Consider the following 13,616-nt stretch of genomic DNA (forward strand, 5'->3'; position numbering starts at 1 on the left):
AATTCCAACCCCAACACAACCCACCCCAATTCCAACCCCAACACAACCCACCCCAACACAGCCTTCCCACACCCCAATTTCCCACCACAACCCCTCCAATTCCCATACCAACACAACCTAATTCCTAATTCCATCCCCTACATAACCCACTCCAATACAACTCCCACACCCCAATTTCCCCCATTCCAGCACAACCCCACCCCAATTCCCACCCTAACACAACCCCCTCCAATTCCCACCCCAACACAAGCCCCAATTCCACCCCATCACAACCCCCTCCAACACATCCCAACTCCCACACAACACAATCCCCAATTCCCAACCCAACCTAACCCATCCTGACACAACCCCCCCACTTCCCACTCCACCGCACCCCACCCCAATTTGACCCCATGTGGGATTTCAGACCCTTCCCCTCCCTCCCCACACTCTTGGTTTGATGGTTTTTACTCATTCCTGGCAGGACTCTCTCCCCCCACCTGTATTTTCAGTTCTTTCAGGGTCTGGTTGGCCGACACCAGCAGGGCCTTCTCCCCTCGGACCTTCCTGTGCCGGGTGCTCCTCCTGATTCCCTGTTTTTGGTAGGTGATGTAGCTCTGCTGGGAGAGCTTCTGGCGTTTCGTGCCGCCGTTGGCCTGGAGAGGAGGCAAAACCCCAGGAGATCGAGTTATTTGGGAATAACCAAAACTTCTCCATAGCCCAGAGGGTGTTTGGGGTGAGCTGGTCATGCGAGGGAAGGCGGGAAGCGATGGAAAACCCCTTGGAAAGCCAAGTGTGCAAGTGTGGAGAAGAACAAAGGATTTGCCTTCAAGCCTCAGCTCCTGGTCCTAACGCCAGCGTGGGGCAGATTTCCACGTGCAGATGAGTCCCTGTCTGTGTTTAACCTCTCCAAAAACCAGCATTGGTGTGGTCTGACCACTCAGGTGACACTTTGAGACACGTTTCCCCCGCCAGGTGGACACAGAGGAGGAGGAGGGAGGTGACCCCACCGTGCTGACTCCAGGGGATGATGCAAAAACCAAGAAACCTGCTGGGATTTTTCATCTCTACCTGGTTAAAATCGGGGTCCTGCTCCCCCTCTGGCTTGTTTTCCTCCCTTTCCTCTTCAGCCTCCGAGCTGCTCACGTTCAGCTCCGGAGCCGCGTCCTTCATCACCTGGAGTCACAAAAACCGTTCTGCTGTGACCAACGGCCCCCACCCGCGCTGTCCCACCACGGAATCAGCTCCTGGAGACCTTCCCGGTGCCACCTCCACCCCCAGAGCCCGGCAACGACCCCATTTTGGGAACTGCTCCAGGAGCTCTGCAAAGGCTCCTCCACCCTCCCCAGCTGCGTGGGACCTCGGGGGGATTGGGCTCAGGAATGCCCCTCCATGGAGCTGCAGGTGCTTCCTGCCCTTCTCTCCAGGCAGAGGGAAAGTCTCCCGAGGCCTGGACTGATTCCTTTCCCATTAGCTGGTTGATCCAAGTGTATTACAAAAGGCTCACCATGGAGAAAGGAATATTATCTGTAAATTAAGACACTTATCCCTCCCTGCAGAAGGACTCAGAACCATTGTTTACGGGGCTGCAGGGTGTAAGTAAATGAAACCTAAACAATTCACACAAATACATAAACAAAAGGGGTGTTCAGGTCCGTGGAAGTCACTCCATGGATTTGCCTGGATGTGAATTCCCATCTATGCTGTGGCCAGAGCTGGGGTTGCAGGAGCTCAGGAGACCTGGATGCCCAAGAGCTCACGATTCCATCGATATATTTAAAATTATCGACGCAATCCCAGCTCCCAAACATTCCCCAGAGCTTTCGGAATTCCAGCAGTGCCCTCCTACAATGATTTTATCTGGATGGGGCTTTCCTCTTGCACCCCAAGGAGGTACCAGGGGGAGGAGAAGAAGTGAAGGGCTGGGAAACACTCCCTGCCTTTGCAGGGCCCAGCAGGAAGGACACAGTGGCTCCCAGTGCTCCTGGCTGGCATTCCCACCGCTTCCCATCCCCGCCCCGTTACTGAGGGAATCTCGTGGGCACTCTCTCGCCCCCTCTCTCCAGCTCCAGCTGCTCCACAAAGAATAGCTCCCTGTTTTTCTGCCAGCCCCACGTGTGAGCAGAGTCCTGGCCAGTGCCAGAAAAACACAACCCCCAACCCTGTCCTGCGGCGCAGCCGAGGCGGATCCAGCCTCGGGATTCAGGCTGACGGCTCCAGACGTGCTGCTGTTCCACGTCTCACGAGCCAGGCAGGAACCCATCCAGCCTCCGGCTCCCTGCGGTTCTCCGGGCTCCAGCGCCTCCTTAGGATTGGCAGGGAGGTGGAAATCAATGGAAGGCCAAAAAAAAACCCAACCCACTCCCACCCTGCAGAAGTGCAGGGAATGTCTTGATCCGAGTGCCCACCAGCCTTGGCTCCTTCCTTAAACGCTCTAAGTTCCACCATAACCAGGTTTGTGTCCCTGGAAAAGCAATTCTGGAGTTGATCCTGACACTTAAGATCAGCAAAAACATAATTTGCAGCTTCAGGGGATCCTGAAAACCATCTCGGAGTTCAGCCTCTCCCAAGCACCAAGGGGAAGAGCTTATTTCTATCCAGGGATAAATGTCACTCGAGCAAGAAGAAAGGAAATGACAAATATTGGAGGGGGAGGAGAGCAGGTAGAGCCTGGGAACGCAGCTGAGACAGAAGAAACGGCTGGGAGCATCCCTGAAAACACAAAGGATTCCGTTTGGCAGAAGGAGCCCGAACGTTCCCGTTTGCCGGTTCGGCCAAAGCTGGAGCTGCAGAGCTGGGGGATTTCTGCCCTCACCACCACCAGGGACCCCAGAGCAGGTTCCAGCCCTGGGGGCTGTGAGACCCCCCCCTCAGGGCGTTGCTGGGGCTCCCTGAGCAGGAGGGAGGGGGAGCCTGTCCGTACCTTTTTGTTATCCACCACTTTGTGCACGTACACCGTGGCCTGGGTGTACTCGCGCAGGTCCCGCTGCTGCTGGCACAGGAGCCCTTCCCGGCACTCCGGGCACAGCTCTGGGAAGAAAGCAGATTTAATATGTTAATAAACATATTTAATATGCTAATATGTTTAACAAACATATTTGCAAGGGAAAAAACCCCATATTTAATTGCTTCAGCTCCTCAGAGGCCCCGTCCCAGTGCCTCTCACTGCCAGCCCGGAGTGGATCAATTGAATTCCTGAATGGTTTGGGTTGGGAAGAACCTTAAACCTCATCCTTGCCATGGGCAGGGACACCTTCCACTTGCTCCAAGCCCTGTCCAACCTGGCCTTGGACACTCCCAGGGATGGGGCAGCCACAGCTTCACTGGGTAACCTGTGCCAGGGCCTGCCCACCCTCACAGGGAAGGATTCCTTCCCAATATCCCATCTAAATTTCCTTTTAGTTTAAAACCATTCCTCCTTGTCCTGTCCATCTGGGCCCTCTCCAGCTCTACTGGAGCCCCTTTAGGCCCTGGGAGGGGCTCTCAGGTCTCCCTGGACTTTCCCTTCCCCAGGTGAATCCCCCCAGCTCTCCCAGCCTGGCTCCAGAGCAGAGGGGCTCCAGCCCTGGGAGCAGCTCTGGGGCCTCCTCTGGACTTGCTCCCACAGCTCCAGGTGGGGAACCTGCCAAACTCCACCTTTACCACCAACCCCCCTCAGACTTCATTTCTTATCCCAACAAGAGCCATTCCCACAGCCCAGGGAGCAGAGCCACTCACGGGGCTCCGAGGTGTAGCGGGTGCCCTCGGGCCCCTGCGTCCGGGTGATCTTGATGACGTGATCCACCACGAAGAGCTTTTGGATCCTCTCCCACTCGCTGGGCCATATCAGAGCTATACTGTGCAAAGGAACAGGCAGGTGCTTTATGACATGGAAAAGCCAAGCTCTCCCGCCCCCCCCAAAAAAAAAACCCCAACCCTTCCTCTTTGGCATTTTAGAAAAAGAACACTGGTAAAATCCACCCCAAAATCAGCTGCAGGGGAGGGCCTGCACACCCTGATGGCGGCAGGCTGTGATTAGTGACGCTGCTGTGCTCCCGCCGTGCCGGAGGGAGGGATGGAGGAGGGAAGGAGGGGAAGATTTCCTACTTTTAGTGCTGCATCACTGCAGAAGCAACGCCACGGAGCACCAAGTGCAGCGCTCGGTGGTGGTGGGGGAACACACACAGAAAGCAAATTGTAAGGAAGAAGGATGTTCCTGAGCCCCGGTCAAATCCAGGGTGGTTATTGTCAGGAACTATCCAAGCTGAAGGAAGATCTTTTTTCCTGACCCAGCATCCTTGGGCAATTTAGGTCTTGCCTTGCAGGAAGGCTGAGGTGGCTCTGAGAAAGCCGAGGTGTTGATTCAGTTCGAGGGAAAGGATTCGCTCCCCGTCTCGCTGCGGCTCAGCAGCAAGAACATTCCTTCTGGACTGTTGTCCTGGTGAAAGGAAAACGTGTGAAGGGAAGAAACTCACTGTTTGGAGTCTTCTTTGGTCACGGAAGCGAAGGTGAACATGAGCCCCCCGTGGGGGCAGAGCAGGATACTGTTGGCTATGGAGGACACGGGGCTGCAGCGCGTCGGCCTCCTGCGAAAGGGAAGGAGGTTTGGAGAGATGCACCAGCTTATCCCACCAAACCCCCCCCCAGGTCCTGCAGGCAGCCAAGAAGAAATCACAGGTGAATTATTTACAGAAGGCATTCCAACATGGAATATTAACTACAAGTGATGAGGAAATCAGATCCACGTTCCTCTGTGTTGCAAAATGATTCTGTCCAGGGGAGATTTCCATCTCCAGCCCGTGCAAACAGGACCGAGAGGTGACCTTTGGGCTACAGCTCCAGACAGATGAAAAAACTAATCAGGTTACCAGCTAATCCGACCATCTGGTTAACACATGGTAAACAAGGAAACTCAGTGTTGTACAACCAACACAAGCCCTGCAAAAATCAGCTCCCTTGTTTCCACGAACCCACCGTGCCGGGATTCGGAAGCAAAATGTTACCTACAGCCCCCAAAATATGGGATAAAAAAAGCACCAAAACCCTCCAGCCAAAGTTACCTGACAAATTTCCTCCATTCTTCTACAAAGTACTGCGAAACAATGTACAGCTCATCTGTCTCCTGGGGGGAAAAAGAGAAGGAAAAGGGATCTTTTTAATGAACCCAGCAATAGGTTTGTCGGCAGCGCTCGCTCCCTCCGAGGCCTCGGCACGGTTTTACCATGACAACTCCATCCAAGCACGCTGGGAAAGCCAAGGAAAATAATTTGGGATCAAGTACTAAGCACTGACTTTACTAATCTCCTGTTTATTACAAAGTTAGTCAAGCTTTCAATCCAATTACCTTTAATTCCCAGTGGGAAAGGGGCATTTCCCTGGAGCAGCGAAGCGCTGTTTTCTCTCGCTGGGTACTCGTGGTCAGAGACCACCCCAACCTCCCTCCCTTGCTTCCAACTTCAAAATCCACAGGTTTTTCCTTCTGGCAGCAGCAGGAATAAAAAACCCCAGCTGTGCACCCAACAAGGCAGTGTTTTTGGGATAAGTCCTGTCTTCTTGTCCCAGTTTACCATTAAATTGTTTGCTCCTGAACGAAAAACCACCCAGATCGAAGAGCTGGGTGACAAAATCACTTCCATGATCATCTCTGTCCTCACCATCTTCCCTACCATGGATTTAAGGGCTTGCTCCATCTTTCTTCAGGAAAACTCAGCACATCTGAGGAATATATATATTTTTTTAATCTCCCTTCATCTCTAGATCAAACCACTCTGATTGTTTTCCTCCCCAGACCTCAATTGGTTTGGATCAGGAAAACTCCAAAAACCTGAGGGAAAGATCCTCAGCTTTTATCAGGCTCCCTTGGGAAATTCCAAGGGAAAGGAGGATCCAAAGGGAACAGAAGACGCAGCCTCCCTAGTGGAGAGGCTCCTGTTTCCAACCAACAGTGATGGGCTCCAGCTTTCCATCACCTCCTCCAGCTCCAAAGGTAAATCCTGCCAGATACAACCCTTTAACACTCCTGGCAGGACCTGGAGCTCTCGAGCTCAGCACAGATGGGAAACTCCCTTTAAACCTTTTTGAGTCTCTTGGTTCCAAGCCATGGATCCATCAGGATTCATTCCCAGCTGGAGCAGCGAGGGACCGAGGCAGAGACCTGCCAAAGCACCTCGGCAGGGTTGGAGAGCCAACCATTAATCAGCACCACGAGACTCCCAGGAGCCAAGGACTGAACCAAGAGCTTGTTCCATTCCTTTTGGGCCACCCTAAATCCCCAAAAAGTCCCGGAGAAGCCGTCAGGAGAGGGTTTGCACGGCTGTCCTGGCTCTTTGGAGGATGTCAGTATTTTGGGGAGTTCCTCCTGAGCTCTTGGGATGAAGGAGGATGCTGGGGTACACCTGGAGCAGCCAAAGCTGGTGGTGGGGCAGAACTCAGGTGTGTTCCAGCATCCTCCAAGCTGGGAGGGCTGAGGGAAAGAGGTAGAGAAGCTGCTTCCACCGGTGCGGCCGTGGCGTTTCCGTCCTTCCAGGGACGGATACAACCCCAGCAGCAACACTGTCCCTGTTATCTGGCTGACTCTGGGCCAGCCACAGCTCCCTTGGCACAGGAGCCATTCCTGTGGCTCTTTAGGGCTCTGTGCCAGCACAGCTAATCCAGGGAAATCACACCTCAGCACAGCACACGTGTCAGCTCCGCTGGCACAGACCGAGAGAATGCTCGTGGAGAGGGTTGGGTTGGAAGGGACCTTAAAGACCTCATTCCACCCCCCTGCCATGGGCAGGGACACCTCCCACTAGCCCAGGTTGCTCCAAGCCCTGTCCAGCCCGGCCTGAAACACTTTCAGGGATGGGGCAGCCACAGTTTCTCTAGAAGGAGAGGGATAAAAGCCAATAAAACCTCCCCAAGCCCGGCTGCATTCCCTGGTTCCCCTCCTTCCCTACCTGAGGCCAACTGCCCAGGCAAGGCCTGCATTTGTCATGGAACAGGTTCTGGAGAGAAGTCTTCTGCTCACTGGCCATCATCTTATGCAGCGCTTCGCTTTCCTCCCCTTCACGCTCCAGAATCTGCAGGAAACAGTGAATTCCATCCCAGCTGTGCTAAAAGGTGACATCACTCTCCTCCACGGCACAGGGTCGTGACAAAAGGCAAGCCAGAAACACAACCAGTATTTACAGTCAACAAAAAGGGAATATTTGTCCAAATACCTTGCACTGGGAACAGCACTCTTTGTTGTTTGGGAATTCGGGGGCTTTTGGGAAATATTGCTTGAGCTTCTCCCAGGCTTCCTTGGAAACCACCCTGCGCTCGTTCTCGGAGATGCACAGGTCACCTGCAGGGAGAGAATCAAGGCAAGGGCTTTGATCACAACATGCTCAGGGGATGTTTTGCAGCCCTTGATTGAAGAGATTACAGGGAATAAAGGTGGGGGAAGAGATCCACACGTTTAGCAGCCAAAACCACGTCAGCAAAAAACCAGCCCAGCCGACAAAGTCACCTTCAACTCTTGCCTTGCTTCCCTTAGACAGGGAAAATAATAATAGTAATAATAATAATTTTAATTCATAGAAATGTCCTTTGGATTTGCCAGCTGATCAAAAACAAGCAGGGATGCTGGGAAAAGCCAAAGAGGGCACAGGGCTACTGGTTCCTCATCCACAGTTACATCCCCGTGGTGCCTCTGTGTCCCAAGCACCCCATTAACCCCATGGAACAGGAGCCAGGTGCTCTCCACATCCTTGAAAACCCCAAATTCCCCCTGCAGAATGTCAGATGGCTTCACATGCCCTATCCAAGCACCTCAAAAAGGTGGTAGATTTTGCATCCTAAATCTGCTCTGGGGAATCAACGAGGTGTGAAGACACCGGGCCAGATTTACCAGCTGTCCCCCAGACAACTCATTTATCTGTCAGGATTATTTCTCCTGCTCTAAGGATTACTTCTCCCGGTGCTCAGGCAGCTCCAAAAGCCCAGGAAGGGTTTATCAGGAACCATTTGTGCCTGTGGTCTCAGGGATGGAAGCAGGAGACGCAGCCAGGCTCTGGGACACCACGTGCACACGTGACAACAAACACTCCGGATAAACAAGGCTTGGGAAAACTGGAAAAGGCTCCAGGATCTGACCAGCTGCCCCTTGTCGGGGTGAGAATATCCAAGGGGAAAGCACAACCACATCCCCCTCTGAGACAGCAGCTGGAAGTCACTGTGCTAGGAGCAGGCCCCGGGAGAAAGGCGAGGAGCAGCCGTTGCGACATCGGGATGCGAACCGGATTTGGGAATAGTCCTGCCTCAGTGGGGGCTGCACCAGCAAGAGGGAAGGAAAACAGCAACTGCCGTGTCCAAGGGGCACAATACCTTATTATCTGCTTTTCTATAGCCTGGAGAGCTGCAGAGAGAGGAGAGGGAGAGAAACTCCTTCCTCCCCACCCTCTGGTAGCTCTTTAACATGACAAGCAGCTCCTCAGGCTCACGGATTTGCTCCAGCCCAGCCTGGAATTTGGCCAGCCCTGGAGAAGAAAAAATAGCAACCATCCCCTCCTGCTTTTCCTCTAATAAACAAAGGTCAGGCCTCCATGCAGCACTTGGCCACTTGGGCCTCATCCAACACGGCCAAGCGGCTCCGGAGGCCGGACCAGGATGTTGTCCAGAGCCAAGGATGGGGAAGAAGAGGAGCTTGTACAAATAAGTGCCCTGACACCACATGATTAATGAAAACAGATTAATATAGTGAGGGAAAGAGGTGGAAAAATCAGCTCTGGGTGTGCAGGAACAAGTGTTTTGCCATCTGGAAGATGATCCCAACCGCTGCTGACCCTGCTTCCCGCTCCCACCATGCAGGGACATCCTCTGGGCACTGACATCAAAGGAAGGCTTAACTTGGTATCTGGAAAAAATTATTCAGTGGGATCAGGCAGCTACTGGAGAGCGAGGAATTGCAGCAAGGATGCAGAGGGAGTCGAGGAGGGAACACCCGGGTGGCATTCCTGGAGGCCAGCCAGCCCTCACAGATCCAGCCCTGGCTTTTCCAGAGCCTCCCACGGAGGCAGGAACCTCCTCCACCACAAAATTAAGGCTGTAGGAACAAGACTACAGATTTGCTGATCCACTCCAGAGGGAATTTTTCAAGGTGGAAAGGTTGTTTTCCACGAATAATCAAAGGGTAGCTCGAGACAACAAAACCTGCCCTGCCAGCAGCCCCTTATTCAGTATTATTTATTCTGCTCTGACCCAAAGTCACAGATCAACCAGCAATTTAACACCATAATGTTTTCCAAAGGCCTATTGGCCTATTTTTTATCGTGTCTGGCTACATAAATGTTCCATCCCCACACTCCCTGCTTTTATTGAACAGCAGCAGCCTCGAGGCAACGGGAAACGTGGCTTTCAAGGCTCTGAGTAACAGATAAAATCGTGACAAAGTGCTTAAACACTCGGCTGGAAAATGAGGTTTCTCCAGCCTTACTCCAAGTTCTTGATTAGCTCTGATGACAGGAGGAGTATGGCTAATTTATGGCATTTTTCTTTCTTATTAGGGATAAGATGGAGCATCCCTGGGAGGGAAATCAGTGCCTACGAAGAGGAGCTTAAGTAAAACAGAGTTATATCTGGGAAAAGGAGCTTTAAAAAGCATCCCCGAGCTTTAAAAAGTGAGATTTAAACAACAGGGTAGCCAAGGATGCAGCTAATGAGGCATCACTTGGAAAACAACCCACACGGGGTCAAAACCTTCTGTAAACAGACACCAAAGCTCAGCAGGTTGGGAGATCAATACCCGGAGGTCCCAGCCCAGGTGTTGGCTGAGTGCTGCTGTTCTAATGTAAACCAGGATTAAATGGATCCTCGGAGCTCCCACCCGCAGTGATTTACACCACCTCTTTCTCTCTCAATGCTTTCAGAGCTTCCAAGTGGCTGCAGAGCTTTGGTGCTGCCCTGAGAGGGGGAGAAGCTCAGCTTGGCTGAGCCCTTGCAGGAGCTGCCTGCAGATGAGACTTCTGAGAGCAAGAACACCCCAGGAAAATGAGAATGAAGCCCATTTCTGCAGTGGCACCTCACGCTGGCTGCAGTTGGAGCAAAGGCTACGAGGTCCACGTGTGGAGCAGTGGGACACAAGGGAGACATTCAGCTCCAACCCCCGGAGCCACTCACCATGTGGGCAAACGATGTCTTCATTAAAATTTAACTCCTCTTCCTCCTCCCTCTTCTCTTCGTTTGATTCATCTGATGGGTGAAAAAAAAATAAATAAAAAAAATTTAGTAAGACAAGAGGATTGCCCAGAGCTCCTCTCCCAGGGAAAAATCTTATGGGGGGGAAAGGAGCGCGGTCGCCTTTCAAATTCCAGCAAAACCCTCAACCCAAGGGAAAATTTGGAAGGAAACTTGTTGTTCTCTGATGTCTTGGCCTCTGGGCAGGCGGGATTACAGCCTCCAGGCCACGTAGGAGGGCTTTGAAGTGCGTGAAGCACAAGCCAAGCCTTTGTGAGATTACAAAGGATGCATTTGTTGGGGCAGGAACACCGCGGGGGGTTCGCTGCTCCCAAGGATCTCCCGAGTTCAACCTAAACACAAGCCTAGGTAAGGGCAAAGGCAGCAGAATTCCTGGCAAAATTCCTGATCTAAACCAGATGCTGCCTGACAAACCGAGGGGGAAGCCGGCAGGGGGTTGACAAGCCCCACATCAACGTCTGAATTACAGTTAAAATCCATAACTCCACAGATGGAAGCTTCGGCCACTGAGTGGAGCATCAGGAAGACAATGAGGTGTCAGTAAGAGCCTCTAACGAGCTGCTTAAAGAGCAACTTGGCTTGTGAGTAATTCAATTGTACTACTGGGAGTTGCAACCTGCTGTAAATCAAAGGCAGCCCCGAGGAAATGTGAGTGGTAGCTCAGAAATGCCCTTGTCTCAATGAGTGCTCCACCTTACAGACATTATCGGGGGGGAGGGGTGTTCTCAGCCTCCAAGATCAATGCCATGAAACATCATCCCCACTTTCATTCCAACCAGCTTCTTGCTCTCAGCTCCAAAAAGCTCAACAAAATGTGATTTCCAAAGATTTAAAGAGCAGAAGGCAAACAACCCCCCATTTAGTCTCATGATACGGGCACAGGATTGAGGCCAATTAATGATTTTTTGTTCCTAGGCTGTGTTTTCCCAGCGCTGCTGCATCACCTGTGCTGTTTCATCCCTCAACCTTCACAATAAACATCATCATCATCCCTTTCCCCAAGGTAATTTTGATGTTTCTTCCTCCCCTGTGCTTCCTCCTTCAGAGAAAAGTGGATGAACAAATCGTGTGGCTGGGGTGGTAATTTCACACAGCTTTGTAAAACCACTTATCACCTCATCTCCCTCTCCAGGTATGAAGATCACCCCGCAGTTTTCAAGCTTAGCAAAGAAAAAGCTCCTTAAAAGGAGGAGTTTATTTGATTTATTATCCTCTCCTCCCTACTCGTACAAGGGAAACCAAACAGCTACAGAAACACCCGATGTGTCTTTTGTAGGAGGGATCGGGCAGAGCTGGTGGGTCCCTACAGCAGAAATTAGGAGGGAATCAGGAGCAAATACCTTTGTTTTGTGCATTTCCATTCATTTTGCCATTACTGTGCTCTGCATCTTCATCTTGCTCATTCAGCTGCTCCAGAGCCAGCTGCCGCCAGCTCCTCAGAGAGGTTTTTCCTACCCAAAACCCGTCGTTCCTGCAGGGAGAGAACAACCAAAATCACCACAAAAATCACAGCCCCCTTCTCCTGCAGAGCCCCAAGCGGTGAAATCTTTAGGAAAAAAGCTATTTGGGCACTTCTAAAAAGCACTTGGGACTGACATACCCCTTGACTGTGACCTTCAGCAGGTTGGTCACGGTTTTGTAGTCTTCGTTCAGCTGGTTTTTGAGCCGCAGGATTCGACACCTTTCCACCACACAGTCCTTGCAAAGTGCTTTGACTGGGGTTGGGGGGGGAAAGAAACACGATTTATAACACTATTTATTGCACAATTTATCGCACAGGTGTCTTATTGGTGGTTTGAACACCCTCAGACTGGTGTGTGCCAACTATCCTGGCTCCAGGATGGGAGATTTCATGTGTAAATGAGGAGATCCTGGGGGTTAGGGCTACATCAGGCCACATTTGAAGCTTAAATAAGCATAAAATGCTGCAGATGAGGTGAAATCTGTTTCCCTCCCTCCACAGTTCTATCTCAGTCCTGGTATCCAACACTTGCAGTAGGAGCCAGGTCAGCCCAGCACAAAGGCAAAGGCAGACACCAGGAAAACACCTGTATTGTGGCATTTTACCAGTTAAACCCAGAAAAAAACACCCTCCTGCAAAGCTGCACTGGACCAAAGGAGTGAAAATCCTGCAGCTGGGTGTGCAGTTTGTGTATTTTCATCTGGGAGCAAGAGGGGAAGGGAAGCAGCGTGTCCATCCATCCTTTTATCCCTCCCTCCCAGCCACACTCAGCCCACAGCCCTTCAGGAAATCTTCCACTTGACTAATAAACCTTGCCCTGTTTTTCCCCACAAAGGCTGCCTGCGTCACCAGCAGTTCCTTCCCTACAAGCTCCTGGTAGGAGCTGAGCTAATTTGGTCTCAGTGGGAGTTATTGAGCTCCTTCCTCAAAGGAATGAAGCCTGGGGCTCGAGGAAGGGGTGGCCAAAGCCTGAAGAGGGCTGGGCTGACCCCAAAAAGCTGGATGTGTGGTGGATGCTTCAGCAGGGGAATGCAGGCCAACAGGTCTGTGCTTTCTTGGATGAGGTGACAGACAGGAAGGGAAGGGATTTTTTGGGCCTGAATGCTCCCTGAGACTCTGCCCACACAGGAGCTGCAGGTGCTGCAGGCACAGCAAATAACTGTCAAGAGTTTGGGGGGGTTCCCTGTGCAAGCCTTATGTTCCAGAATCACCTCCAAACCTTCCAAGTGCTGGATTTTCTAAGCAATTCCTCCTGGTCCCAGCAGACCCTGCAATCCCACTCAGGGGGGTTGGGGAATGTTAACAGAATCAAGGGATATTAAAAAAATCCCGGGAAATAGCACAGCACTAAAAGCACTGAAATGACATTGTGAGGATAAAGGAGGGGTCCAAAAGGGGCTGGGAGCAGAGCAAGGCTCTAAGACATGTCCAGCACACCCAGGAGGGGACGTTACCGTTGAGCCGGGGCCCTCCCCCGTAGCGGCGGTAGAAGAAGTCGGCCACGTATTCCGAAATCCTCTTCATCAGGGATATTTTATCGGGATGGAGTTTGCCATGGGAGCACAGGCAGGCCGTGTTGTCGATAGGTTTGGGAGGAGTGGACTCATCCAGCCATTTCTGCAGCCATTCCAGAGAGATGAAGTCGTAGGGGGAACCTGGGAGGGGAGAAACCACAAAGAGGAACAAGCCCGGACGCGTCAGCTCCGACACCAGGTGGTACTTTAAAATTCCTCTTAAAAATTAACAGGCAATCAGTGTTGATTACATCTGTGAGGTACAAGTTTTCAAACATCTGATCCAGCTTCTTCTCCCACCCTGTTCTCATCTGGGTGTCAGAGATTTAGAAGACATGAGATATTAAGACGTTCAGGTCATTTCGGATTCAGCAATCAATATGGAACAGCTCCAAGGAGGAATGGGAGTGCTCTCAAACCTTTGGGGGATTACTGGAGAGCAGTCGAGGAAAGGGGAAGGTTTT

The 13,616-nt window shown here is 51.8% G+C and overlaps 1 protein-coding gene across 4 annotated transcripts in view; it reads right to left on the reverse strand.

Annotated features, from left to right (window-relative positions):
• Positions 1–13,616, reverse strand: part of USP48 (ubiquitin specific peptidase 48) — a 31,580-nt gene that overhangs the window by 3,914 nt on the left and 14,050 nt on the right. Inside the window, exons 12-23 of one of the 4 annotated variants that reach the window (XM_050322401.1) lie at positions 13,093–13,293; positions 11,777–11,891; positions 11,517–11,647; positions 10,099–10,170; positions 7,161–7,285; positions 6,897–7,019; positions 5,019–5,080; positions 4,434–4,544; positions 3,697–3,815; positions 2,903–3,009; positions 1,051–1,155; positions 480–635 (exon numbers count right to left, since the gene is read on the reverse strand). In XM_050322401.1, the coding sequence (XP_050178358.1) occupies positions 480–635; positions 1,051–1,155; positions 2,903–3,009; positions 3,697–3,815; positions 4,434–4,544; positions 5,019–5,080; positions 6,897–7,019; positions 7,161–7,285; positions 10,099–10,170; positions 11,517–11,647; positions 11,777–11,891; positions 13,093–13,293 (1,427 nt within the window). Of the gene's footprint in view, positions 1–479; positions 636–1,050; positions 1,156–2,902; positions 3,010–3,696; positions 3,816–4,433; positions 4,545–5,018; positions 5,081–6,896; positions 7,020–7,160; positions 7,286–10,098; positions 10,171–11,516; positions 11,648–11,776; positions 11,892–13,092; positions 13,294–13,616 lie in introns of those variants that run through there. The other 3 variants (XR_007629811.1, XM_050322402.1, XM_050322404.1) reach the window with 3 other exon arrangements.

Source organism: Myiozetetes cayanensis, unplaced genomic scaffold (genome assembly GCF_022539395.1).
Source record: "Myiozetetes cayanensis isolate MyiCay16 unplaced genomic scaffold, myiCay2020 scf28, whole genome shotgun sequence".
Lineage (NCBI taxonomy): Eukaryota > Metazoa > Chordata > Aves > Passeriformes > Tyrannidae > Myiozetetes > Myiozetetes cayanensis.